Source organism: Lepidochelys kempii, chromosome 14, assembly GCF_965140265.1.
Source record: "Lepidochelys kempii isolate rLepKem1 chromosome 14, rLepKem1.hap2, whole genome shotgun sequence".
Taxonomy (NCBI): Eukaryota; Metazoa; Chordata; order Testudines; family Cheloniidae; genus Lepidochelys; species Lepidochelys kempii.
This window is the reverse complement of record NC_133269.1, coordinates 28,940,571-28,967,595: the sequence shown is the minus strand read 5'-3', so window position 1 is coordinate 28,967,595 and position 27,025 is coordinate 28,940,571. Positions and strand designations below refer to the sequence as shown.

General features: G+C 47.0%; 1 protein-coding gene across 1 annotated transcript; it reads left to right on the top strand.

The window, feature by feature from the left end:
* Positions 1-770: 770 nt before the first annotated feature.
* On the top strand, positions 771-26,102 carry LOC140898216 (uncharacterized). Its single transcript, XM_073311738.1, has 5 exons — positions 771-901; positions 1,299-1,471; positions 13,179-13,379; positions 20,966-21,082; positions 21,405-26,102. Exons 1-5 carry the CDS (start codon positions 867-869, stop codon positions 22,661-22,663), a joined length of 1,785 nt encoding a protein of 594 aa, XP_073167839.1. The 5' UTR covers positions 771-866; the 3' UTR covers positions 22,664-26,102.
* Positions 26,103-27,025: the final 923 nt, after the last annotated feature.

Below are 27,025 nucleotides of genomic sequence, written 5' to 3'. Positions count from 1 at the left end.
GCTAAGGGAGGGAGGCGGCTGCTCCGTCTCTGCCCTGCGGGCTCGGGGTTGAACTTCCTGGGTCAGAAGCTGCTGCCGCTGCCGCCGCCTCCATCTATTGCGATCCTGGAACCGGGCTTATCAGTTGCTGCCCAGCGGGGTGTGTGCGGGGAGAGCCCTGCCCCAGCGCCCCTCGGGGCCCAGCCGGGGGACTTTCTCCGGGGGCTGGAACCAGCCCCTGAGCCGGAGCCTGCAGGTGAGGGGAGAGACCCGGGGAAGGGCTGGGGCCGGGCAGGAAAGTGACTCTGCACCAGCGGCCCCCCCTCGCCCCAGCTCTGCTCCCGGGGGGCGGGGGTCTGCGAGTCCCAGAGCTGCTGCCCTCCCTGGCCCTCCCTAGTCTCTGCCCCCCTGAGCGCCTGCAGGAGCCGAGCCGAGCCAGCGCCGGGAGAGCGAAGGCCCCGGACCAGGGACCGAGTCTCCCAGCCCGAGAGGAGGGGAGGGGGGCAAGAGGGAGATGGGGAACAGACTGGCAGGGGCAGCAGGAGCAATCAGTGGGGAGGGAGGTCTCAGCCCTGCCCAGCCCCATTCCCTGCAGCACCCCGGGCAGATTGACTTTCCTGGGGAGAAGGTGAGGAGCAGGGAGAGGAAAAGCCAGTTCCTGCCTCTGCCTGGTCCCCGCGCTGCTGGGGGACTGTGCTCCCCTGGGCCTGGGGACAGTGTCACGGGGATCCTTCAAAGCGGCTCCTTGGATTCTGCTCTTTCATGACAGCTGGAGCTCACAGTGACGCTGTTGGGTGCACAACTTTAATCTAAAAGGCCTTTTTCAGATGCTTATAACATGTTCAGTTACTAGATGAACCTCGCTTCTACCCACTCTGGCAGTTCCTATGTTGATCTTTGCAGTGGACAGTCTCTCTCTGAGGTGAATTTATTTCTGAAAGTTGGATGAAGAACCAGCTTCTGGGCTGTCTCCCTTCACTTTGCCCACAATTTACCAGGTCTCATTATTGTCAAGCCTAAATTTAGGTCCTCAAACCTCTGTTCTAATTACATTTTAGCACCTTTCTCTTGAACATAAGCACACATCACTTTCATAAGCTACAGTTTGCTGGCTCAGCAATTTGAATCCCAGAGAACTGGACAGGGATTTGGGATTTAACGTCAGGGTTTTTTTTAAAATATCTTGGCTCAAGTATTTTCCCAGAATGGCGGAGTCTGGAATGTCTGTCAGCAGGGAAAGGACTGGGGGGAACTGAAACCTTCCCCATCACCCTCCTCATGCTGACAGGCTGCAGAATAACACCCACATTTTGCTCCAGGTTGTCCCATGCCCTCCAGAGACAGGGAAGGGAAATGACTGCAGCGGAGCTGGTGACCTTCGAGGAAGTGGCTGTGTATTTCTCTGAGGAGGAATGGGCTCTGCTGGACCTGGGTCAGAGAGCCCTCTACAGGGACGTCATGCAGGAGAATTATGAGACTGTGACCTTGCTGGGTAAGGATGCATAGCCCCTTGGGAAGTAGAAGCTGCAGCTGTCTCTAAAGCACTGGGGCTGGTTTCTGTGCAGGATTCTTCATTGGTCCCCCAGATATCAGGAGGATCAGTCCCTAGCTCCTGTGTGTGAAAGACTGTGCCTTTCACATCCCCTCCCACAGAACAGAAGTTTCAGGGACATAGTGATGGTGCTACTCTTCCTATAACCAAGGTTTTCAAGTGAGACAAATTCACTGTCTACTCCCCCTTCCCAAGGCAAATTCCAACTTCTGGGGTCTCTGAGCTCTCTGCCATCTCACCTTAGGACTGCCTCAGTCCCCAGTGGCCAGATTTTCAAATACACTTACAGCAGGTCTACGCTATTGCTTAAATCAATATAACTTACATCACTCAGGGTGTGTGAAAAAGACAGCCCCTGAGTGTTAGGATATAGATATTCAGGCCTGTCTGTAAAGGCCTATACTCTAAGAATTTAGGTGTATTCTTATCACTTGGCTAGTGATAGAGGTATAAAAGAAAGAATCAAAATCACTGTCTGCCGGTGTAAGGGCCTTCTCTTACTGTGACAGTCTGAGGCCCTGTTCTTAGGCTAAGGCCTTTGGCTAAGCAGCAGAGGCAGCCATAAGCTGGGAAGCGAAGGGTCACATCCTCACATTCCAAACTAGTCACATTGAAATAAGGTGCTATTGGGCTGTTAGGCACTATCAGGACAGGATTGTATTCCTATCACCTCCAGAGAAAGGGAAGTGCCTAGAAAATGTAAAAGGAAACTTAGTTTGATAGCATCCTGTCTGGCAAGAACTCACTTATCAATAGCTGGGATGTGAAATCCTCACTTCTGTATTGTTTTGTCATTATAGTTCCCACTTTGCTGTTGTTTGTCTGTATAATCTGTCTGGTTCTGTGATTGTTCCTGTCTGCTGTATAATTAATTTTGCTGGGTGTAAACTAATTGAGGTGGTGGGATATAATTGGTTACATAATCATGTTACAATATGTTAGGATTGGTTAGTTAAATTTCAGGAAAATGATTGGTTAAGGTATAGCTAAGCAGAACTCAAGTTTTACTATATAAACTGTAGTCAATGAGGAAGTGACGGGGTGGGGGTGGGCATGTGGGTGTGTGAGATGGGAACAGGGAATGGGGGTAAGAAAATTGGAATCATGTTTTGCTAAAGGGGGAGATGGGAACAGGGAATGGGGGTAAGAAAATTGGAATCATGTTTTGCTAAAGGGGGAGATGGGAACAGGGAATGGGGGTAAGAAAATTGGAATCATGTTTTGCTAAAGGGGGAGATGGGAACAGGGAATGGGGGTAAGAAAATTGGAATCATGTTTTGCTAAAGGGGGAAATGGGAACAGGGAATGGGAGTAAGGAAGTTGGAATCATGTTTGGCTAAGGGTAGGAATGGGAACAGGGACACAGGTGTAAGGCTCTGTGGTGTCAGAGCTGGGAAGGAGGATACTAGGGAAGGAAACTGGAATCATGCTTGCTGGAAGTTCACCCCAATAAACATCGAATTGTTTGCACCTTTGGACTTCGGGTATTGTTGCTCTCTGTTCATGTGAGAAGGACCAGGGAAGTAAGTGGGTGAAGGAATAAGCCCCCTAACACTGAGCAACGCAAGTTACGCTGACCTAAGTGCTATCCACACCGGTGCTATGTCGGTGGGAGATGCTCTTACGCCAACATAGCTTCTGCCTCTATTGGAGGTGGAGTAATTATGCCACTGGGAAAGCGCTCTCCCATCGGCATAGTGTGTCTTCACTAGACACACTACAACTGCATATATAGTGTTTCTAGTGCAGCCATAGCCTCTTGGTAATAACAAAATGTTTTTTAAGTACATCAGAAACAGGAAGCCTGCTAAACAACCAGTGAGGCCCCTGGACGATTGAGATACAAAAGGAGCACTTAAAGATGACAAAGTCATTGCGGAGAAACTAAATGAATTCTTTGCTTCAGTCTTCACGGCTGAGGATGTTAGGGAGATTCCCAAACCTGGGCTGTCTTTTGAAGGTGACAAATTTGAGGAATTGTCACAGATTGAAGTGTCACTAGAGGAGGTTTTGGAATTAATTGATAAACTTAACTGTAACAAGTCACCGGGACCAAATGGCATTCACCCAAGAGTTCTGAAAGAACTCAAATGTGAAATTACGGAACTATTAACTATGGTTTGTAACCTGTCCTTTAAATCAGCTACTGTACCCAATGACTGGAAGATAGCTAATGTAATGCCAATATTTTAAAAGGGCTCTAGAGGTGATCCTGGCCATTACAGACCAGTAAGTCTAATGTCAGTACCAGGCAAATTAATTGAAACAATAGTAAAGAATAAAATTGTCAGACATGTAGAAGAACATAAATTGTTGCACAAAAGTCAACATGGTTTCTGTAAAGGGAAATCATGTCTTACTAATCTATTAGAGTTGTTTGAATGGGTCAACAAACATGTGGACAAGGGGGATCCAGTGGACATAGTGTACTTAGATTTCCAGAAAGCCTTTGACAAGGTTCCTCACCAAAGGCTCTTAAGTGAATTATGTTGTCATGGGCTAAGATGGAAGATCCTTTCATGGATTGAGAACTGGTTAAAAGACAGGGAACAAAAGGTAGGAATAAACGGTAAATTTTCAGAGTGGAGAGGGGTAACTGGTGGTGTGCCCCAAGAGTCAGTTGTAGGACCAGTCCTATTCAACTTATTCATAAATGATCTGGAGAAAGGGGTAAACAGTGAGGTGGCAAAGTTTGCAGATGATACTGAACTGCTCAAGATAGTTAAGACCAAAGCAGACTGTGAAGAACCTCAAAAAGATCTCACAAAACTAAGTGATTGGGCAACAAAACGGGAAATTAAATTTAATGTGGATAAACGTAAAGTAATGCACATTGGAAAAAATAACCCCAACTATACATACAATATGATGAGGGCTAATTTAGCTACAACTAATCAGGAAAGAGATCTTGGAGTCATTGTGGATAGTTCTCTGAAGATGTCCACGCAGTGTGCAGCGGCAGTCAAAAAAGCACACAGGATGTTAGGAATCATTAAAAAGGGATAGAGAATAAGGTGGAGAATATCTTGTTGCCCTTATATAAGTCCATGGTACGCCCATATCTTGAATACTGCGTACAGATGTGGTCTCCTCATCTCAAAAAAGATATACTGGCATTCGAAAAGGTTCAGAAAAGGGCAACTAAAATGATTAGGGGTTTGGAACGGGTCCCATATGAGGAGAGATTAAAGAGGCTAGGACTTTTCTGCTTGGAAGAGGACACTAAGGGGGGATATGATAGAGGTATATAAAATCATGAGTGGTGTGGAGAAAGTGAATAAGGAAAAGTTAGTTACTTGTTCCCATAATATAAGAACTAGCAGCCACCAAATGAAATTAATGGGCAACAAGTTTAAAACAAATAAAAGGAAGTTCTTCTTTACACAGCGCACAGTCAACCTGTGGAACTCCTTGCCTGAGGAGGTTGTGAAGGCTAGGACTATAACAGGGTTTAAAAGAGAACTGGATAAATTCATGGAGGTTAAGTCCATTAATGGCCATTAGCCAGGATGGGTAAGGAATGGTGTCCCTAGCCTCTGTTTGTCAGAGGGTGGAGATGGATGGCAGGAGAGATATCACTTGATCATTGCCTGTTAGGTTCATTCCCTCTGGGGCACCTGGCCTTGGCCGCTGTCGGCAGACAGGATACTGGGCTGGATGGACCTTTGCTCTGACCCAGTCTGGCCCTTCTTATGTTCTTATGGTGGTGATTGGGAGGGTGAAGCAAAGCAGTGCTGCCACTCCCCCCGGCCCCAGTTACCTCTCTGGAGACACAAACGCTGGAGGAGCAGGCAGCCAGTGACTTCCCCACCTTCCCATAGGCACTGGGGTCAGACTTAAGTCCTGGGGCTTCAGATGTCAACCCCTGGACTCACCCCCCACCCCGCTGCCCCTGGCATCTCCCTACCCACTTCCTCATCCAGGACTTAATTTGTCCCTGGGCTTGCCAGGGCTGAGTAAATCTGCTGTGAAAAGGGATATTTCTATTTGTTTTTTAATATCACTTTTCACAGCAGAGTTAGTAGTTAGCTGGGAGGCCGTGAAAAGTGATGTTAACATACAATTATCATTTTTCACAGCAGCAGACTTACTAGCTAATAAGTCTTTTAAAAAAGCAACCAAAAGAAACAACAACAAAAAAGACAAGAACATGAAAAGCACCTTATTTGTGTTTCTGTTCTGGTCCAGTAAAGAATAGAGAACTGTATATTTTTATTATTGTCTGCAAAAAAACCTCTTATATAAATAAATTACAATGATTTGGACATGTGCCTGTGCATATATGTTTGTTTTTCCTAAAGTTAATTAAGCATTTTAGGAAAAATTGTGAGTGCGGCCACCAGCAAGAGTGGGTGGTCACACTCTGAGGCTACCAAAAATTTATTGAGAACCCCTGGTCCAGTGTCATGGGTCTGGGTCTGGGTCTGGCTGTTGTTAGTGCCTTCACTAAGGGCTCCCTCTTGTGCCAATGTGCCAAACTCCTGGAAGGAGGGTGTTGTTCCTGGGGTCTCTTCCTGGCTGTGGTTGTTCTCTGTGAAGTGATGGTTCCTGGTAGTGAGAGGGGCTGGGTTCTGGGGCTCAGTGAGGGTTAATGACATAATTTATGGTCTGGAAGTATTGTGTGGGGTAGGTCACTTTAGTAGAAAAAAGCGAGGAGGGCTCTTGTGTTCCAGGCTCTGCTCTGTGACTCAGGGGCCTGGATTCAATTCCAGGCTCTTCCACAGCCTCCCTGTCTGACCTCTTGTAAATCACAGTCTGCGGTTTTCAAAGGGGCCCTAGAGAATTAGATATCCAATCTTTTTCCTTCGGTGTCTGGGACCCTTTAGAAGTCCCAGCTTTATTTTTCTAGTCCTTCTTTTCCTCTCTGTGAAATGGAGAAAAAAATCCACTCCCTGTCTGTTTTGTCTTTTTAGATTGACAGCTGTTTTGGGTAGGGCCTGTCTCTCACTACGTGGATGTCTGATGCCTATTTTGAGAGCGAGGATGGGCCAGTGGTTAGGGCTCTGACAGCAAACTCCAAAGACCTGGGTTTAATTTCTTGCTCTGATTACCACAGACTTTCTGTGTGGCTTGTGTATGTCACTTGAACTGTCTGCCACAGTTGCCTATCTGTACAATATTTATTATAGCTCATCCCTGTGTCACAGAGGTCTGAGGATAATTACTTTAAATACTGTGGGGTGCTCAGTTACTGTGGTATGAGGGGCCACATAAGTACACTGATAACACAGTGGACCGTGATTTCAATCTGAGTTTCACTGTGCTTCTGTCACTAATAATCTCGTCCTCCTGCAGCAGTAGCATCAGTGGTGTAAGGGGTACAAAAATTCTTTGTTCTGAAGTCTCTTTTTGCTCGTCTGTAACCCAGCACCAGCTTTCTCCACCCTGCTGTAGCTAATACATCTTTGTGCTCCTTGGCCTCTTGCTTGGGTAGAGTTTTCATGAGTTTCTGGGGATGGAGCATGATGGTAACTGCTGCTTCATAGATTAGCAGGACGGTGTGTCTGCGTTTGAGACCAGATGGGAATAGAGCATCTCCTCTGCCTCTCTGGGTCTGTGGTTCACGGGGTAACTGAAGTGAAGTGAGGCTCAGCAATCCTTCCTAAAGGGACAGTTCTGGTTTGTGCCTGAAGTAGGGAGCAGCCTGACAGGGCTGGGGATGAGGGGGGTTTGGTTTTTCTGATGCCTGTGTCCAGTCCAGGAGGTGACTGACTGTGTGTGGGAATAGACATTGCCTGAGAGAAACTCAGGATATATCTTCAGTGCAGATTTAACTTGGGTGATCAACATAGAGAGACCAGACAGCAAATGTGAAAAATCAGGACGGGGTGGGGTGTAATAGGAGCCTATGTAAGAAAAAGACCCAAAAATCGGGACTGTCCCTATAAAATCAGGACATCTGGTTACCCTAGATCGACACCTGGGTCTAAGCACTGGAGTTAGCCTAGCTGGGCTGTGAGCAGCCACCCTGCAAGCCCTGTGCAAGTTACAGTGTCCTCACTGGTGCTGCACTCAACTTGTGTATGTCTCTATAATTTCTGGGGGCTCATCCCATGGTTCTTAGCACGGCAGGGAGCTGCGATGCCCTGTGATTCTTTTTCACTGAATCGGGGGAGGACTCTCTGTCCTTATGAGCACAGGGAGACGTGGGAAGGATTTGAAGGACTATTAGCACTTGAGTGACATAGCCTTCACCCTCACTTCAAAGTGTATGATTTACCAGCCTGAGTGAAAGAAGCCTGGCCTTTAGCCTTTATCCCCGATGAGCCAGCCAACCTGGCTTTACTTCTGTTTCAGGCATTAGGAAACTATTAGTGGACAGTGTATCCAGTTCTGGTGTCCACACTTCAAGAAGAATGTTGACAAATTGGAAAGGGGCTTACAAAAGTGCCACAAGAATGATTCGAGGTCTGGAAAAATCTGCCTTAGAGTGAGCGACTAAAGGAGCTCTGCCTATTCAGTTTATCCATGTCATAAATATAAAGGGAAGGGTAAACACCTTTAAAATCCCTCTTGGCCAGAGGAAAAAGGGTTAAGAAGCTAGGATAACTTGCTGGCACCTGACCAAAATGACCAATGAGGGGACAAGATACTTTCAAAAGCTGGGGGGAGGGAGAAACAAAGCCTCTCTCTATCTGTGTGTGTGATGCTTTTGCCAGGGACAGAACAGGAATGGAGTCTGAGAACTTAGTAAGTAATCTAGCTAGATATGCGTTAGATTCTGATTTCTTTAAATGGCTGAGAAAATAAGCTGTGCTGAATGGAATAGATATTCCTGTTTTTGTGTCTTTTTGTAACTTAAGGTTTTGCCTACAGGGATTCTCTATGTTTTGAATCTAATTACCCTGTAAGATATTTACCATCCTGATTTTACAGAGGTGATTCTTTCTACTTTTAAAAGAAGAATTTTAATAGGAGTCTGATTGCTTTTTCATTGTTCTTAAGATCCAAGGGTTTTGGTCTGTGGTCACCTAGCGTTCAGAGTGGGGAAGGAACCTTGACATGGTGGCAGAGTGGTGGGATTAACTTGAAATCATTTTGAGATCAAGTTCAGAATTTTTGAACCAGAAGCACAGATTTGAAAAGGAAATATTTTTTTTTCCTTTGGGCTGCTGGAGAGCAGGTTTTAAACTGAAAGCAGTTAGAGGTTTTTTTTCTCTGCTTTGGGGCCAGAGCAGAGACAAAAGGGAATTTTTTGTCTTTTGTGAGCTGCAGTTTTCTCTACCTAAAGTCAGGGTAGTTAACCTCCTGCAGGGAAATTCACCTGTCTTCACAGACCTGAAGAAGTTTTTGTTTTGTTTTTTTTTACCTAAGAGCAACTAGAGGGGTTTTCTGCCTATTTGCCTGGAGACAAAAGTGTTAGGGGTTTTTTTTAAGGATTTCTCTGTAGGCTGACAATCGCTATCCGAGAACATAGGTATCTGGACAGCACAGCAAAATTTTACAAGTCAAGTTTTTTGTTTGTTTGTTTTGTTTTCTTTCTAACTCCCGGGTGTAAAGTTAGTTAAAAACAGAGCGGTTAGGATGACAGACTCCACGGTTCAACAAAAGCTGGAATTAGCTAGATTAGAGGCTGAGGAAAAACAAAAGGAACATGAAAGACAGATAGAACTCATGCAGATGGGAATGGAGGCAAGGGCCAAAGAAATGGAGGAGAAGGAAAAAGAGAGGAAGCATGCACTGGAGATAGAGAAGGCAAAGGCTCAGCAGAATATACCAATAAACCCTAGCAATCCTTCTCCAGGTACCCCTTCCCATCCCAGAAAGTTCCCCACCTACAAGGCAGGCGATGATACTGAGGCCTTCTTAGAAAACTTCGAAAGGGCCTGCCTTGGGTACAGCATCTCTACAGACCAATACATGGTAGAGCTCAGGCCGCAGCTCAGTGGACCCTTAGCTGAGGTGGCGGCTGAAATGCCTAAGGAACACGTGAACCAGTATGAACTGTTTAAAACCAAGGCGAGAGTCAGAATGGGGCTAACACCCGAGCATTCCTGTCAGCGGTTCAGAGCCCTAAGGTGGAAACCAGACGTGTCATTTACTCGACATGCCTACCACATTGTGAAACATTGGGATGCCTGGATATCGGGAGCAAGTGTTAAATCTCCAGAAGATTTGCCCTTCCTAATGCAAATGGAGCAGTTCTTAGAGGGTGTTCCTGAGGAAATAGAAAGATACATCCTAGATGGGAAGCCCAAAACTGTAATCGAGGCGGGGGAGATTGGAGCCAAATGGGTGGAGGTGGCAGAGAAGAAAAAAACTGGTCACAGCTGGAGCGGATACCAGAAGGGACAACCTCAGACCACACCCTACTACCTGGGGCAGCCCAAGGTCCCACCTACCCCCCAAGGAACCCTCCAGCCACCTTATCGTCCTGCCACACCGTTCTCCAGCAACCCCCCTCACCCCAGTGACCCATCAGCTGGACGATGTTTTAAATGTAACGAGCCAGGGCATGTAAAGGCCATCTGCCCCAAGAACCCCAACAGATTATAGTTCATTGCACCGGAATCACACCAGAGGTCCGCAGGCCCAGATACCTCCCAGATACCCTCGGAGCGGAGGGAAACTGTGAGTGTGGGCGGGAAGAAGGTCACCGCGTAGAGGGACACCGGAGCACAAGTGTCGGCTATCCATGCTTCCTTAGTGGAACCCAATTAAATCAACCCAGAGATCCAAGTGACCATTCAACCCTTCAAGTCAAACTCTTTCAATTTGCCTACAGCCAAGTTGCCTGTCCAGTACAAGGGCTGGTCAGAAATGTGGACTTTTGCAGTCTATGATGATTATCCCATCCCCATGCTGTTGGGGGAAGACTTGGCCAATCATGTGAAGCAAGCCAAGAGGGTGGGAATGGTCACCCGCAGCCAGGCTAAACAAATCGTGAGGCCTAGCTCTGTTCCGGAAACTTCTACCAGGACCCAGTCAGAGATGATGGACCCGGACACCAGGCCAATGTCTGCAACAGCAGTAGTGGATCCAGTCCCAGAGACCCAGACAGAGCCAGAACCGGAACCAGCGGAACAACTAGCACCAGACCCCTTGCCAGCACTGAATCCAGTACTTGCAACCCCAACACCAGAGGGCCCCACCGAACCTGAACTGGCAGCAGCCGATAACCCTACACAAGAGGCTCAGCCGGAGCCTGAATCCCAACATAGTGCACCAGCGGAGAGGGGTTCACAGTCAACGGAAACAGCTCCATCCCCTACATTGCTTCCAGAGGGACCAAGCCTGGGTCCACAATCCAGTGAGGAACTGATGTCTCCAGCATCAAGGGAACAGTTCCAGACCAAACAGAAAGTAGAGGAAAGCCTCCAGAGAGCTTGGACGGCGGCACAGAACAACCCACCACCTCTCAGCTCTTCTGACTGATCCAGGTTTGTTGCAGAAAGAGGACTTTTATACAAGGAAACTCTTTCTGGTGGACACCAGGAAGACTGGCATCCTCAGAGACAGTTGGTAATTCCAACTAAGTACCAGGTCAAGCTCTTGAGCTTGGCCCACGATCATCTTAGTGGCCATGCTGGGGTGAACAGGACCAAAGGCCGTTTGGGGAGGTCATTCCACTGGGAGGGAATTGGCAAGGATGTTTCTACCTATGTCCGGTCTTGTGAGGTATGCCAAAAAGTGGGAAAACCCCAAGACCAGGTGAAAGCCCCCCTCCAGCCACTCCCCATCATTGAAGTTCCATTTCAGCGAGTAGCTGTGGATATTCTGGGTCCTTTTCCGAAAAAGACACCCAGAGGAAAGCAGTACATACTGACTTTTATGGATTTTGCCACCCGATGGCTGGAAGCAGTAGCTCTAAACAACACCAGGGCTAAAAGCGTGTGCCAGGGACTAGCAGACATTTTTGCCAGGGTAGGTTGGCCCTCCAACATCCTCACAGATGCAGGGACTAATTTCCTGGTAGGAACTATGGAAAGCCTTTGGGAAGCTCATGGGGTAAATCACTTGGTTGCCACTCCTTACCACCATCAAACAAATGGCATGGTGGAGAAGTTTAATGGATCTTTAGGGGCCATGATACGTAAATTCGTAAATGAGCACTCCAATGATTGGGACCTAGTGTTGCAGCAGTTGGTCTTTGCCTATAGAGCTGTACCACATCCCAGTTTAGGGTTTTCACCATTTGAACTTGTATATGGCCGCGAGGTTAAGGGGCCGTTACAGTTGGTGAAGCAGCAATGGGAGGGATTTACACCTTCTCCAGGAACTAACATTCTGGACTTTGTAACCAACCTACAAAACACCCTCCGAACCTCTCTAGCCCTTGCTAAAGAAAACCTACAGGATGCTCAAAAAGAGCAAAAAGCCTGGTATGATTAACATGCCAGAGAGCGTTCCTTCGAAGTAGGGGACCAGGTCATGGTCTTAAAGACACTCCAGGCCCATAAAATGGAAGCCTCGTGGGAAGAGCCATTCATAGAATATCAGGGTTGGAAGGGACCAAGAGGTCATCCAGTCCAACCCCCTGCTCAAAGCAGGACCCATCCCCGAGTAAGTCATCCCAGCCAGGGCTTTGTCAAGCCTGACCTTCTGGGGAAGGAGATTCCACCACCTCCCTAGGTAACGCATTCCAGTGTTTCACCACCCTCCTAGTGAAAAAGTTTTTCCTAATATCCAACCTAAACCTCCCCCACTGCAACTTGAGACCATTACTCCTTGTTCTGTCATCTGCTACCACTGAGAACAGTCTAGATCCATCCTCTTTGGAACACCCTTTCAGGTAGTTGAAAGCAGCTATCAAATCCCCCCTCATTCTTCTCTTCTGAAGACTAAACATCCCCAGTTCCCTCAGCTTCTCCTCATAAGTCATGTGTTCTAGTCCCTTAATCATTTTTGTTGCCCTCTGCTGGACTCTCTCCAATTTTTCCACATCCTTCTTGTAGTGTGGGGCCCAAAACTGGACACAGTACTCCAGATGAGGCCTTACCAATGTTGAATAGAGGGGAACGATCACGTCCCTCGATCTGCTGGCAATGCCCCTACTTATACACCCCAAAATGCCATTGCCCATCTTGGCAACAAGGGCACACTGTTGACTCATCCAACTTGCCATCCACTGTAACCCCTAGGTCCTTTTCTGCAGAACTGCTGCCTAGCCATTCGGTCCCTAGTCTGTAGCGGTGCATTGGATTCTTCCGTCCTAAGTGCAGGACTCGGCACTTGTCCTTGTTGAACCTCATCAGATTTCTTTTGGCCCAATCCTCCAATTTGTCTAGGTCCCTCTGTATCCTATCCCTCCCCTCCAGCGTATCTACCACTCCTCCCAGTTTAGTGTCGTCTGCAAACTTGCTGAGGGTGTAATCCACACCATCCTCCAGATCATTTATGAAGATATTGAACAAAACCGGCCCCAGGACCGACCCCTGGGGCACTCCACTTGATACCGGATGCCAACTAGACATGGAGCCATTAATCGCTACCCGTTGAGCTCGACAATCTAGCCAGCTTTCTATCCACCTTATAGTCCATTCATCCAGTCCATACTTCTTTAACTTCTTTAACATGGTCCAGGAGCACCTGGGAGCTGTTAATTATCTCATAGCATTCCCCACCTCCAACCGAAAGCCTACAGTATACCATATTAATTCTCTAAAGCCCTTTTATTCCAGAGAATTAAAGGTTTGTCAGTTTACAGCCCAGGGAGGAGATGACGCTGAGTGGCCTGAAGGTGTCTACTACGAAGGGAAAAGTGCTGGTGGCATGGAAGAGGTGAACCTCTCCATGACTCTTGGGCGTATGCAGCGACAGCAGATCCAGGAGCTGTGCACTATCTATGTGCCAACGTTCTCAGCCACCCCAGGACTGACTGAACAGGCATACCACTCCATTGACACAGGTAATGCTCACCCAGTTAAAGCCCAGCCTTACCGGTGTGACGAAGTGAGACTGTTCTTAATGTTTCCTCTGAATAGTGTGGGGGTGCCTCAGTTTCCCCTAGGCAGTTCTTAAGTATCTAGGGGGTGGGGTAAGGGTGTATGATCATTGCAGAGCCCTAGAGGGCAGGTGTGTGCAGGGGTCTGGACACAGAGAATGGTCGACACCCTGTTTCCTGGCAACTAATGGCCTGGGCCCTTCCCCCCTGCAAGGTGAGAGCTAAAGGGTTGGAGAACAAAGGAATCAGGTGACCTCCTGGCCCGGGAAAGGAACAAAGCCCAGGGGAGGAGGGGCTGGAGGGAGTTTCAGTTTGGGGCTGGCTAGGACATGGAGTGAAGGGCAGACGTGGTTGTCTGGCTCACTGCCCCCCAAAATGGACCCAGCTGAGGGGTCCTGTTCTCTGCACCTACAAGCTCTGTTTTAGACCATGTTCCTGTCGTTTAATAAACCTCTGTTTTACTGGCTGGCTGAGAGTCACGTCTGTCTGCGAAGTTGGGGTACAGGACCCTCTGGCTTCCCCAGGAGCCCCGCCTGAGCGGACTCGCTGTGGGAAGCGCACGGAGGGGCAGAGGATGCTGAATGCTCCAAGGTCAGACCCAGGAAAGTGGAAGCCGGGTGAGCTGTGTGTCTGCAGACAGGCTGCTCACAGAAAGGCGACTGCCCCAGAGTCCTGACTGGCTTCATGGGGAGCAGTTCCAGAGTATCGCCCAGGGACTCCGTGACACCAACGTTACTGGGTGTCTCCTCTAGCTAAAACTGCTATAGAACGGGAGATCCAGGATACGTTACAGATGGGTGTAATCCACCTCTCTGGCAGTGCATGGGCATCTCCAGTGGTTCTAGTTCCCAAACCAGATGGGGAGATACGTTTTTGCATGGACTACCGTAAGCTAAATGCTGTAACTCGCCCCAACAACTATCCAATGCCACGCACGGATGAACTATTAGAGAAACTGGGATGGGCCCAGTTCATCTCTACCTTGGACTTAACCAAGGGGTACTGGCAGGTACCGCTAGATGAATCCGCCAAGGAAAGGTCAGCCTTCACCACACATCTCGGGCTGTATGAATTTAATGTACTCCCTTTCGGGCTGCGGAATGCACCCGCCACCTTCCAAAGACTTGTAGATGGTCTCGTAGCGGGATTAGGAGAATATGCAGTCGCCTACCTTGACGATGTGGCCATATTTTTGGATTCCTGGGCAGAACACCTGGAACATTTTAAAAAATTGTCTTCGAGTGCATAAGGGAGGCAGGACTAACTGTTAAGGCTAAGAAGTGTCAAATAGGCCTAAACAGAGTGACTTATCTTGGACACCAGGTGGGTCAAGGAACTATTAACCCCCTACAGGCCAAAGTGGATGCTATCCAAAAGTGGCCTGTCCCAAAAATCAAAGAAACAGGTTCAATCCTTCTTAGGCTTGGCCGGTTATTACAGACGATTTGTACTGCAATACAGCCAAATCGTCACCCCACTGACAGACCTAACCAAAAAGGTCAGTGGACCGAAGAGTGTCAGAAGGCCTTTAACCAGCTTAAAGCGACACTGATGTTTGACCTTGTACTAAGGGCCCCAGACTTTGACAAACCATTCCTAATAACCACAGATGTGTCCGAGCGTGGTGTGGGAGAAGTTTTAATTCAGGAAGGACCGGATCAAGAATTCCACCCTATAGTGTTTCTCAGCAAGAAGCTGTCTGAGAGGGAAAGCAACTGGTCAGTCAGCGATAAAGAATGTTACGCCATTGTCTACGGTCTGGAAAGCTACGCCCATATGTTTGGGGACGGCATTTCCACCTGCAAACCGACCATGCTGCGCTACGGTGGCTTCATACCGCCACGGGAAATAACAAAAACCTTATTGGGTGGAGTTTAGGTCTCCAAGATTTTGATTTCTATTAAAAAGTCTTCTTGTAAGAAAACTGAATGCTTTTTCATTGTTCTTAAGATCCAAGGGTTTGGGTCTGTCACCTATGCAAATTGGTGGGGATTTTTATTAAACCTTCCCCAGAAGGGGGGGGTAACTTTTGGGAGGATTTTGGGGGGGAAAGACGTTTCCAAACTGACTCTTTCCTAATAATATACCGGTTAGACGTTTGGTGGTGGCAGGGATAAAGTCCAAGGGCAAAAGGTAAAATAGTTTGTACCTTGGGGAAGTTTTAACCTAAGCTGGTAAAAGTAAGCTTAGGAGGTTTTCATGCAGGTTTCTAGGTTTCTGTACCCTAGAGTTCAGAGTGGGGAAGGAACCTTGACAATCCAGGAGAAGGTTAAGAGGTGTATTGAACAGAGCCCAAAGATACCTACATGGGGAGAAAATGTGTGACAGCAGAGGGCTTTTTAATCTAGCAGACAAAGTCAGAATGAAATCCAGTGGCTGGAACCTGGAGCTTGACAAATTCAGGCCAGTCAGAAGGTGCAAATGTTGAAGTGAGTGAAGTATTGGAGAAGTTACCTAGAGTTTTGGTGTACTGTGCATCACTTGGAGTCTTTAAATCAAGCCAGGGATGTCTCGCTCTAAGACAACAAGATATGGGCTTGATTCGGAATCTCTGGGTGAGGTTCTCTAGTCCAGTGTTTCTCAAATGTGGCCACCAGTCACTTTTCATGCAGCCATGACAGTTTCCTGGGTGGTGATGGAGGGGAGGGGGTCAAAGCAGCGGCACCTATCCCTCCCTCCCTCCCTCCCTGTTGTTCCTGGATGTGACACCCTGCACCACCTCTGCAGACAGGTGGGGCACAACACTGGAGGAGCAAGTGAAGGCGGTGGAGCTTGGCCTTTAGCCCTGGGGTGGTTGGGCAGCACGTTCCAGTGGCAGCTCCAGCCGCATGGCTTTGGGTGCTGACCCCTGGCTCCGGCCATGTGGTGGTGGGTGCCACACCCAGCTCCGGCAGTGCAGCTCCTGGCTCCAGCCCCAGGCTCCAGCCCCAGTGCTTTGAGTGCTGACCCGCGATTCTGGCCATGTAGCAGCAGGTGCTGACTTGGATCCAGCTGCGCAACCCCCAGGCTCCAACTCTGGCTATGGCTCTGGTCATGGGGCTTTGGGCGCTGACCCCCAGATCCAGCCATTCAGAGGTGTGGCTCAACACCCTTCCCCATTGCACTTGGCCCGCGCAGTCTCCCCCAGCCTCTCATCCATCCCTGCATTGCCCCTGGCCCCTGCTTCCTTCCCCCCACACCCTCATCTAGGGCTTAATTTTCCCTGAAAAAAAATGAAATTAACAAACATGCAAGTATCACTTTTCACAGCAGACTTAACTAGCTAGCTGGGAGGCTATACGTGTATATTTGTTAATATCACTTTTCACAGCTTCCCCTCTAGCGAGTAATGTGCTGTGAAAAGTGATATTAAACATAAAAATATCACTTTTCACAGCATTATTTTATATTAGTCTGCAAAAAACCCCTACATACATAAATTACAATTATTTGGATTTATATATGTGCATATTTATTTGTTTTTTCTAAAGTTAATTAGGTAGTTTAGGAAAAAGCGTCAGTGCGGCCACCAGCAAGAGTTGGTGGCTGCACCCTGAGGTCACCAAAAAATTGTTGTGAGAACCCCTGCTGTCGTCTATATTTTATACAGGAGATCAAACTTGATCATAATACTCGCTTCTGGCTTCAACATCTTTGAATCTGTTTGCAAGTCTATATGATAGTTGGGAAACCGGTTAGCCTTGTCTGGGGACTCAAGCCCCATTTAAACAAACCATCCCTATTCACCAAGAACATAAGAACACCTTTAACTTAATGTAAATAGGATTCAAGCACTGAGTTTAAGTGGTGTGCTCAACTGACCACCTGGGAGATTATGGGTGGGATTTGTTTGGCTAGAGCATCTAAATTTCTGCATCTAAGTAAAGGCAGGAGTGCAGAGACTGCTGATAGCGAGCAGGGCAGAGTGAGGGCAGCAGCTTCAGTAAATATTACTGAGCATGCTTAGTCCATGTGAGCATGCTCAGTCCAAGCCAAGCCTCAAATCTGTGACTTCAGAAAAGCAGACTTTAACAAACTTAGAGAAGTAGTAGGTATGGTCCCAGAGGAAGAATATCTAAGGGGAAGAAGGAGTTAAGAAGAGCTGGTAGTATCTGAGAGAGAATATTTAAGGCACAACAAGGAAGACCCCCAATGCACATGAAAGATAGGAAGAACAGTAAGAGGCCAATATGGCTGAATCTGCAGCTTTTTTACTGACCTGAAAATCAAAAAGCAATCCAACAAAAAGTGGAAAAATGGATAAATCACTAAGGATGATTATGAAAGAACAGGAGAAGCACATTGAGGAAAAAATGAGAGAGGCTGTGGCACAAAATTAGTTGCACATAGCAACAGACATGAAAGGAAATAAGAAGAGGTTCTATAACCACGTTAGGAACAAGAAAAAGATGAAGGAAAGTGTAGGCCCACTAGTTAGCAGGGAAGGAGAGCTAACAATGAATACCATCAAGGCTGAGCTTTTTAATGCCTATTTTGCTTCAGTTTTCAGTAAAGATAATTATGATCAGATGCTTAACATTACTAGTATTAACAAGAAGGAGGAAGAAACACAATTTAGAATAGGGAAAGAATAAGCTGAAGAATGTTTAGTAAAGTTAGAGGTATTCAAGTTGGCAGGGCCTGACCATATTTACCCTAGGACACTTAAGGAACTAGCTAAGGCAATCTCAGAAAACATTAGCAATTATTTTTGAGAACTCATGGAGAACAGGTTAGGTCCCAGTGGACTGGAGAAAGTGAAACTGACTTCCTATTTTTAAAAGGGGAACAAAGAGGACCCACAGAATTATTGACAAGGCAGCTGAACTTTGATACCTGGATAGATACCGGAGGAAGCAGGGTTATAAGGAGGAGCTAGCATAGATCTGTCCAGTACAAATCAAGCTAAAACAAACTAATTTATTTCTTTGACAAGGTTACTCTCCTAGTGCATAGGGAAGTAGCACTAGACACGATTTAGCTTGATTTCAGTAAAGATTTGACACAATCCCACATGATATTATCATATGCAATTTAGGGAATATAGTCTAGCTCAGTGGTCTCCAACCTTTTTACACACAAGATCACTTTTTGAATTTAAGTGCGACACAGGATCTACCCCACGCCTTCCCCGAGGCCCTGCCCCTTCTCTAAAGCCCCGCCACACTCACTCCATCCTGCACTCACTCCATCCTCCCCTCCCTCCGTCGCTCACTCTTCCCCACCCTCACTCACTTTCACTGGTCTGGGAAAGGGGTTTGGGAGGGGGTGTGGGCTCTGGGCTGAGGTCGAGGGTTTCTGAGGGTGGGAGGGGGCTCTGGGCTGAGCTTGAGGCAGGGGGTTGGGATGCAGGAGGGGTTGAAGGGTGCAAGCTGTGGGAGGGAGTTTGGGTACAGGATAGAGCTCAAGGCTGGGGCAGAGTATTGGGGTGTGGGAGGGGCTATGGGTGTCAGCTCCAGATGGGGGGGTTAGGGTGTGGGAGGGGGTTCAGGTGAAGGAGGGGATATGGGGTGCTGGTTCTGGGAGGGGGCTCAGGGCTGGGGTGCGGGCTTCTGCCAGGTGGCACTTAGCTCAGGCATCTCCCGGTTGGTGGTAGGGTCCCTGCCTGCGCCGGCCCCACGCCGCTTGCAGAAGCAGCCAGCACAATCCTGCGGCCCCGCGGGGACGGGGGGGAAAGCACGTGGCTCCATGCGCTGCTCCTGCCTACTTGCGAAACAGGTTAATATAATTCTGGTGTGTCTAAACAGAGATGATGTGTGTAAGACACAGGAGGTAGTTATCTTTTGTCTACTTGGCACTGCTGTGGCCTCAGATGGCACACTGTGTCCAGGTTTAAACACTACACTTTAAGAAAGATGTGGACAAATAGGACAGAGTGCGGAGGAGAGTGACAAAAGTGATAAAAGATTTAGAAAACATGAGCTATGAGAAAAGGTTACAATAAGTGGGGATGTTAGTTGTGAGAAAAAAGGACTGAAGGGAGACCTTATAACAGTCTTCAAACATGTTACAGGGTGTTGTAAAAAGGATGGAGATCAGTTGTTCTCTGTGTGCACTGAAGATAGCAGAAGAAGCAATCGGCTTAATGTGCAGCAAACAAGATTTAGGTTGGATATTAGGAAAAACTCTCTAACTGTAAGGATATTTAAGCACTAGAACAGTTATCAAGGCAGGTTCATAGAATCATAGAATATCAGGGTTGGAAGGGACCTCAGGAGGTCATCTAGTCCAACCTCCTGCTCAAAGCAGGACCTAATCCCCAACTAAATCATCCCAGCCAGGGCTTTGTCAAGCCTGACCTTAAAACCTCTGAGGAAGGAGATTCCACCACCTCCCTAGGTAACCCATTCCAGTGCTTCACCACCCTCCTAGTGAAAAAGTTTTTCCTAATATCCAACCTAAACCTCCCCCACTGCAACTTGAGACCATTACTCCTTGTTCTGTCATCTGCTACCACTGAGAACAGGTTCTAGAATCCCTGTCACTGAACGTTTTTAAGAACAGGGTGGACAAACACCTGTTAGAGATGGAGTAGGTTTTATTTGATCCTGCCTCAGCACAGGGGATTGGACTAGTCAGGGACCACTGCCCCATTATGCAAGGTACTGCATGGGGACACCTAGTAAAGTGCAGTCTCCAGATGAAAGAGCTCCCAGTTTAACGAATATAGAATCATAGATATTTAGGGCTGCAAGGGACCTCAAGAAGTGAGTCAGGACCAAGTAAACCTAAATTATCCCTGACATGTTTATCCAACCATTTTTTAAAAGCCTCCAGCAATGGGGATTGCACAACCTCCCTTGGAAGCCTATTCCAGAGCTAAACTACCCTTCTAGTTAGAAAGTTTTTTCCCTAATATCTGACCTAAATCTCCCTTGCTGTAAGTTAAATCTATTACTTCTTGTCTTACCTCAGTTCATCACCATCCTCTTTTTATCAGCCCTTAATAAATTTGAAGAATGTCAGTCTTTTTGCTCAAGACTAAACATGTACATGTTTTTTAACCTTTCCTTATAACTCATATTTTCTAAATCTTTTATCATTTTTGTTGCTCTCCTCTGGACTCTCTCCAGTTTGTCCACATCTTTTCTAGAGTGTGGTGCTCAGAATCGGACACAGTACTCATACTGAGCCCTCCTCAGTGCTGAGTAGAACAGGCCATTTATGTCCTCTGTCTTACATACAACGCTCCTGTTAATACACCCCAGAATATTAGCCCTCCTCATGAGGTTGGCGAGTTGGTGCACCAACATCTTTGTGTTCTGTCTTGTATTGGGGAGGGGTAGCTGTGACAGGAGAGTAGTTGTCAGTGATGGGAGAGAGGTTGTATCTCAGATAGGTAGAGAGGGTAGCAACTCTGCTAGGCTCCCCAGGGGAATAAGTTAGGGCAGTTTCCTAGGCAGAGGTGGTGAACCCTTGCTCCAGATCAGATCTTGTATGGTTTATAGCCCAGACCCTGGAGGGGAGGGGAAAGGATAGCAGGGAGCCTCTCTGCACTTTCCTGCTTAGATTCTGGATCTGGGAGGAGTAACAGAACTGACCTTAATGAACAAGTTTCTTTGCCCCACAAGCAGGATTTCTGATTTTCAAACCTGACGTCATCTCCTGGCTAGAGCAAGGAGAGGAGCTGTGGCTCCCTGGTCTCCATGGATACAAGGAAAGAGAGATCCCAAGAAACACCCACACAGGTGAGGATTGTGCAAAACCGATTCAGAAATCAAGTTTTCTATCCTCCTGGCAAACATCAATCATGAATTTTTAATTAAGTGTGTCTGACCCTTTAGCCCTGCCTTCATCTATATTCAGAGGATGTGGAGGAAGGATGGGTCCCCTCCTCTCTCTTCTTGGAGGGAGAGTAGATAGGATTCAGCCCCTGATTTTTTTTTAATCTCCTCAACAGTTACTTTGGTTTGTTCCCTCCTTTTCTGTTCCCCTTTCTGAGGTTCCCATCCCCCCCACCCTCCCCCTGGCCCGGGGCTGACTCCTGTCTGGGTTCTCTCTCCGTCCCAGCAGGTGATGGGACGGTGAGTGAGACTGAGGAGGAGAATCCTGAGCAGCAAGGTCATGGGCAAGTGGAACCACAGGGGATGGTATTGGAAGGAGCCGAAGGGGATGTTTCCCAGAGTCATGAGGAGGAAGAAGCCCATGAGGGTCAGAGCAGGCCAGAGACAGAGCAAGGAAACAACTCAGAGGAGAGACAGGGTAAATCTAGAGGAATCAGGAAAATCAAAGAAACTGTTCAACAGAGAATCCCCACTGGAGAGAGATCCTACACGTGTGGTGACTGTAGGAGAAGCTTCCAATACAGATCAGCCCTTATTAGACACCAGAGAATCCACACAGGGGAGAGACCCTACAAGTGTCTCGATTGTGGGAAAAGCTTCAGACAAACCTCAGCCCTTAGTAAACATCATACAGTCCACACGGGAGAGAGACCCTATGAGTGTCTAGAGTGTGGGAAAAGCTTTCGGCAGAGGTTCCATCTTGTTAAACATCAGAGAATCCACACGGGAGAGCGACCCTATGAATGCTTCATATGTGAGAAAAGCTTCAGTGAGAATTCACAGCTTCTGTCACATCAGAGAACCCACACAGGAGAGAGACCCTATAACTGCCCCGATTGCGGGAAAAGCTTCCGTCATAGATCAGTCCTTATTGAACATCAGAGAATCCACACGGGAGAGAAACCCTACAAATGCAATGAGTGCGGGAAAAGCTTCAGTCGGTTCTCTCACCTTCTTTCACATCAGAGAACCCACACAGGAGAGAAACCCTATAACTGCCCCGACTGTGGGAAAAGCTTCAGTGAAAGCTCAACCCTTATTCAACATCAGAGAATCCACACGGGAGAGAAACCCTACAAATGCAAAGAGTGTGGGAAAAGCTTCAGTCACATCTCACATTTCCTAACACATCAGCGAATTCACACAGGAGAGAAACCCTATAACTGCCCTGACTGTGGGAAAAGCTTCAGTCACAACTCGACTCTTACTCAACATCAGAGTATCCACACGGGAGAGAAACCCTACAAGTGCAATGAGTGTGGGAAAAGCTTCAGTCGGATCTCACGCCTCCTATCACATCAGAGAATCCACACAGGAGAGAAACCCTATAACTGCTCTGACTGCGGGAAAAGCTTCCGTCAGAGGTCAGTCCTTGTTACTCACCAGAGAGTCCACACAGGGGAGAAACCCTTTCAATGCCCAGAATGTGGGAAAAGCTTCACTGTGAGCTCAACCCTTACTAAACATAGGAGAATCCACAGTTGAGAAAGTCCCTATGAGTATACTGACTGTGGGAAAAGCTTCAGTCAGAATTCACAGCTTCTATCACATCAGAGAACCCACACAGGAGAGTGACCCTATAACTGCCCCAATTGCGGAAAAAGCTTCCATCACAGCTTAGTCCGTATTGAACATCAGAGAATCCACATGGGAGAAAAACCCTACAAATGTGCTGAGTGTGGGAAAAGCTTCAGTTGGCTCTCAGGCCTCCTATTGCATCAGAGAATCCACACTGGAGAGAAACCCGGTAACTGCCCTGACTGCAGGAAAAACTTCTGTCAGAGGTCAGTCCTTGTTGCTCACCAGAGACTCCACACAGGGGAGAAACCCTTTTAATGCCCAGAATATGGAAAAGCTTCACTGTGAGCTCAGTCCTTATTAAACATAAGAGAATCCACAGTGGAGAAAGACCCTACGAGTTTATTGACTGGGAACGGCTTCAGTCATATCTCACACTTTCAATCACATCAGAGAACCTCCATTGCAGAGTCACCTTATAAATGCCCTGACTGTGGGAAAGGCTTTCGGCACAGCTCAGACCTCATGACACATAAGAGAATCCAGAGATCACAAAACCAAGAATTGTCCTGGCTGGGGAAGGGCCAAGTGAATAACACCTTTGCCAATTCCCACAAATCTCAGAGGGTCAGGCCAGGCCTGGCCTGGCAGGAGTGGCCACGTAATGAGGACATGGTGTAGTTATAAAGCAGAAAATGAAATAACCTTCCTGGAGCAAAGCTGTGGAAAACGAGAATCTGAGATGAGACTTTCACGTTGTGATGGTATTTTATTATAATTTTCCAGATGCTTCCATTCAGGTTATCTATTGAAATTTGGTCTTATGTACCTAGACTCATCCCTATCTTATATGCTGTGACTTTGCATTAACTCTTGATAGTATTTTAGGTTGGTATCCACCGAGGGACTTAGGCGCTGTGACACTCAGTATTGCAGAAACTAAATTTTTTGGCACCTAGCAAATCACAGAAACAACACCAGGATCAACAAAGCCTGAGTTAGGAGCACCAGCTCCCACTCTACAATAAATGAGAGATAGGTGCCGTAGAATGAGATTCACAAAAGCCAGCATGCTACGTAGGGCACTGCCTAAGCTAGCCAATGGGCGATGATGACCAGAGGGATGTGTGCTAAACCTCACCCCTCCCAGGGGCATAGGAACCTATCTCTGTTTGTGGTTGACAAACCAGGGAAGGTAGATGCGGTGGGGCCTGGTCCAGTAAGTGTGTTCAGAAGCCGCCTGAGTCCACCCAAAACAGTGAGGAAAATCCTCCTAAGAACATCACCGGATGAAGTTCTAGCATTTGAATGTGACAACTTTTTAACTGAAACTGATGTGGTGCTGATTTAAACTGCCTGCTTGCACCTGTAACCGCCAGTTACTGTTCACACCTTGTCTATGTAGTGCTGAGCTGACTTTAATTGTCTTATTAATTATCTGCCTTACTGCCTAAAAGAGCTACCCTTCAAAGCTTTGGTTTGGCAAGGACATAACTAAATCTCCGCTGTGCTTACTGTGTTATCCCAGCTTTGTGGAAATCCATTGCTTGATGGTTAATTTTCTTTTGTTGTCTTGTTTCAACTCAATTCCTAACTTCAAGTGCTACTGAGATCTAGCAACTTTGTTAATCACTGTTCTGCTCTTGCCTGTATCTTGGGTTATGGCTACACTATGATTCTTTTAGCGACACGGCTGTGCTGCTACTGCCAGGCCGCTAAGAGGCATGCAGCGTAGCGCTGTTCACACCGGTGCTTTTTGTCAGTAAAACTTTTGTCATTTGGGGGGGGGGGTGTTATTCTAACACCCCTGAACAACAGAAGTTTTGCTGACCAAGTGCCAATGTAAACAAACCCTTACACTCATGCCCTCCAGCTGGGCTGCCTTTGCACGTGTGAGTGAGAATTACCTGCCAGTGAAAGAAATCTCCTCAGATCTGTCTCCCTTGGGATATTACAGTGTGTGTGTGTGACCAAAGCTATCTTCTAACTTCAGATTCATACTTTAATCTTTACTTGTGTGGCTTTAGAATACTCTTACTTCTAAAATAATTTTAACTATGTTGTGTGTGTTTTTAACTACAGAGTTGTCTCACTTGTTCCTATTTTACACTCCAGACTAGCTTCATTCCAGTCTTGGGGTGGGAACTTCATTAGTTCCTATTTTACCTTTGCCCATTTTAAATAACAAAAGCAGGGTACTTTGTGATAGTTCTTTTTCTATATTTGAACAATACAGTGTCACCCATAGATGTATGGTATTACCTTTAATAAAAAATAAAAGATGTAATAATAGCTTTGCTAGCTTTTATGAAGTTGACACTCCTTTCAATTGTATTGCCTGATCAACCTATCTAGTTTCATCCAAATTTATTTTTAGGTTAAAAGTTTTAATATCAAGTTGAATTGTTTATTTTGGGACATCCCTTATGCACAGGAAAAAGAAGCCTGGGTAAATTTTTATGTGGTTACTTCCTGAATGCATTAATAACGATGATCAATAATTCCATGTTTTCTTTGCTTTTCCTGAACCAGCCCGCTGAGGAGCAATTAATTAACAATTCCATCTATTTATTGTTTCTCCTAATGTAGCCAGACAGCCAGCCCCCCCCCCTTCAGACCAGCATTGCTGGAAACACAGGAGGAAGCCGGAACAGGGCACTTAACATATATTCCAGCACAGCCTTTGAAGCTGTGAAAGCACAGGTGTGCTGCTACAATGTGCCTCTGGGAACATATACAACGATTAAGCTCACAGCAGGCAGAGGCCCTGTGACAGACATGGCTCTTAGCCCCTACTAAATAGCGTGATGCACACACACCAACATCCTAGGTGGGAAAATATTTACCCTGATAAAAGAAATGTCCAGTAGTCGAAACTTATTGTTTCTCTCCCTTGCAAGTGTAAACTACTCTTGCAAAAGCTGGCATCATCCCGACAGACCAGCCTCAATTTGGCATAAGAAAGGAGAAAGAGAATAAAGGAGTACAGAGGTATAAGTAGGGGACCTACAGCACCATGATTTTTGAGTGCTTTTCACTATCTATCTGCTGGTCAGATAAGTGACAGCCTCCCAAGGCTTCTGCAGCTAAGAGGGTCCCTACGCCTTGTCCCTTATTCGTCTTTCCGCGGAATTGAGTGACCGATCCTGGCTTGGCACCGCTGGAATCGAGAGATGCAAGGAGGGTAAGAAGCACCCACACCTGATCTCCTATCTTTAGTGTACACATATTTTGAAATAGAGCTCTATACTTTGTTTTCTTTCTTTGGGATTGTGGCTTCAGTTTTGTAACTTGTTTGTATGTGTAACATCTCTACATTTAAATAAGTAGGCACTAGCAATTTTGTAACCACATGATTAGAATCTAGCTTAATAAATTTTGGTAACCATTTATGCATAAGCCTGACTTGTTTTCTCTGGTTTACTGTAAAGCAGCCAACACAATTAAAGAACCTCAGCCGTTTTGGCTCTAAAGCCTGGCCATTAGGTGAGAGTACTAAGAGCCTAGCGTTGAGTTGTGCCGCCTCCACGGGGCAAACTCTTGGGGCACCTGTCAGTCAATCCTGGCTGCCCACTGCGAAGGAGCTCTGAGCTCTAGCAGTTAAAGTCACGGGTGTGGAGAGGCTCTTAGTGCTGCCATTGGGGCACCTGTCAGTCAGTATTGACTGCCCGCTGCGAAGGAGCTCTGAGCTCTAGCAGTTAAAGTCACGGGTGGTTAGGACCTTGGGGCATCCGTCAGCCTAGCCCGGGCTGCCCGCCGCGAAGGGACAGTGCGTCCTAGCGGTTAAAGTCACGGATGGTATAAACGGGCATAGCTGGCACCTCACCAAACATCCTTGGCCGTCAGCTAACACCTAATTATCAGTTTTGATAATTGTTTCATTATTTTAGTAATTTTACTTTGAATATTACCTGGCAACCAACCCTTTTTTGCCTCACGCTCCTTTCATTCTGGGGAAGCATCTGAATCCCTGGTTTATAAATCATTGCCCTGGGCACTTGGACAGGTTAAAGGAGCTGTTTAACCACAGTCTGATTAGCTGCAGTGAAATAGGGGTCTGGTAGACTGAAGGGAAGGAGGAGGAACCTCCTAACAAGGTTGGAGGCCACTGAGCAGTATCTACCTCTTGTCATAGGTGATTGCTGAGTTTTGCTGAACATCTGTGAAAGCCAGGGGGAGATCCTCACTGATGGCTGGGAAGCAGAGGGGGAGAGAATTTCCCTGTTCTGAACAGCCAGAGAGGGGACCTGTGCCAGGTGCCTCAAGTAGTCCAGGACATGGAGTCAGATATTTTGTGCTCCAAGAATGTCAGACTGTAGTTGTAGAAAA

What these genes read in the sequence shown, in the direction of transcription:
- LOC140898216 (XM_073311738.1), top strand. Translation starts at nt 867, where the DNA reads ATGTTGATCTTTGCAGTGGACAGTCTCTCTCTGAG. An exon ending in TGAGACTGTGACCTTGCTGG is followed by an intron (nt 1,472 to 13,178) that starts GTAAGGATGCAT and finishes GTCAGTTTACAG; the next exon opens with CCCAGGGAGGAGATGACGCT. An exon ending in CCCAAGAAACACCCACACAG is followed by an intron (nt 21,083 to 21,404) that starts GTGAGGATTGTG and finishes TCTCCGTCCCAG; the next exon opens with CAGGTGATGGGACGGTGAGT.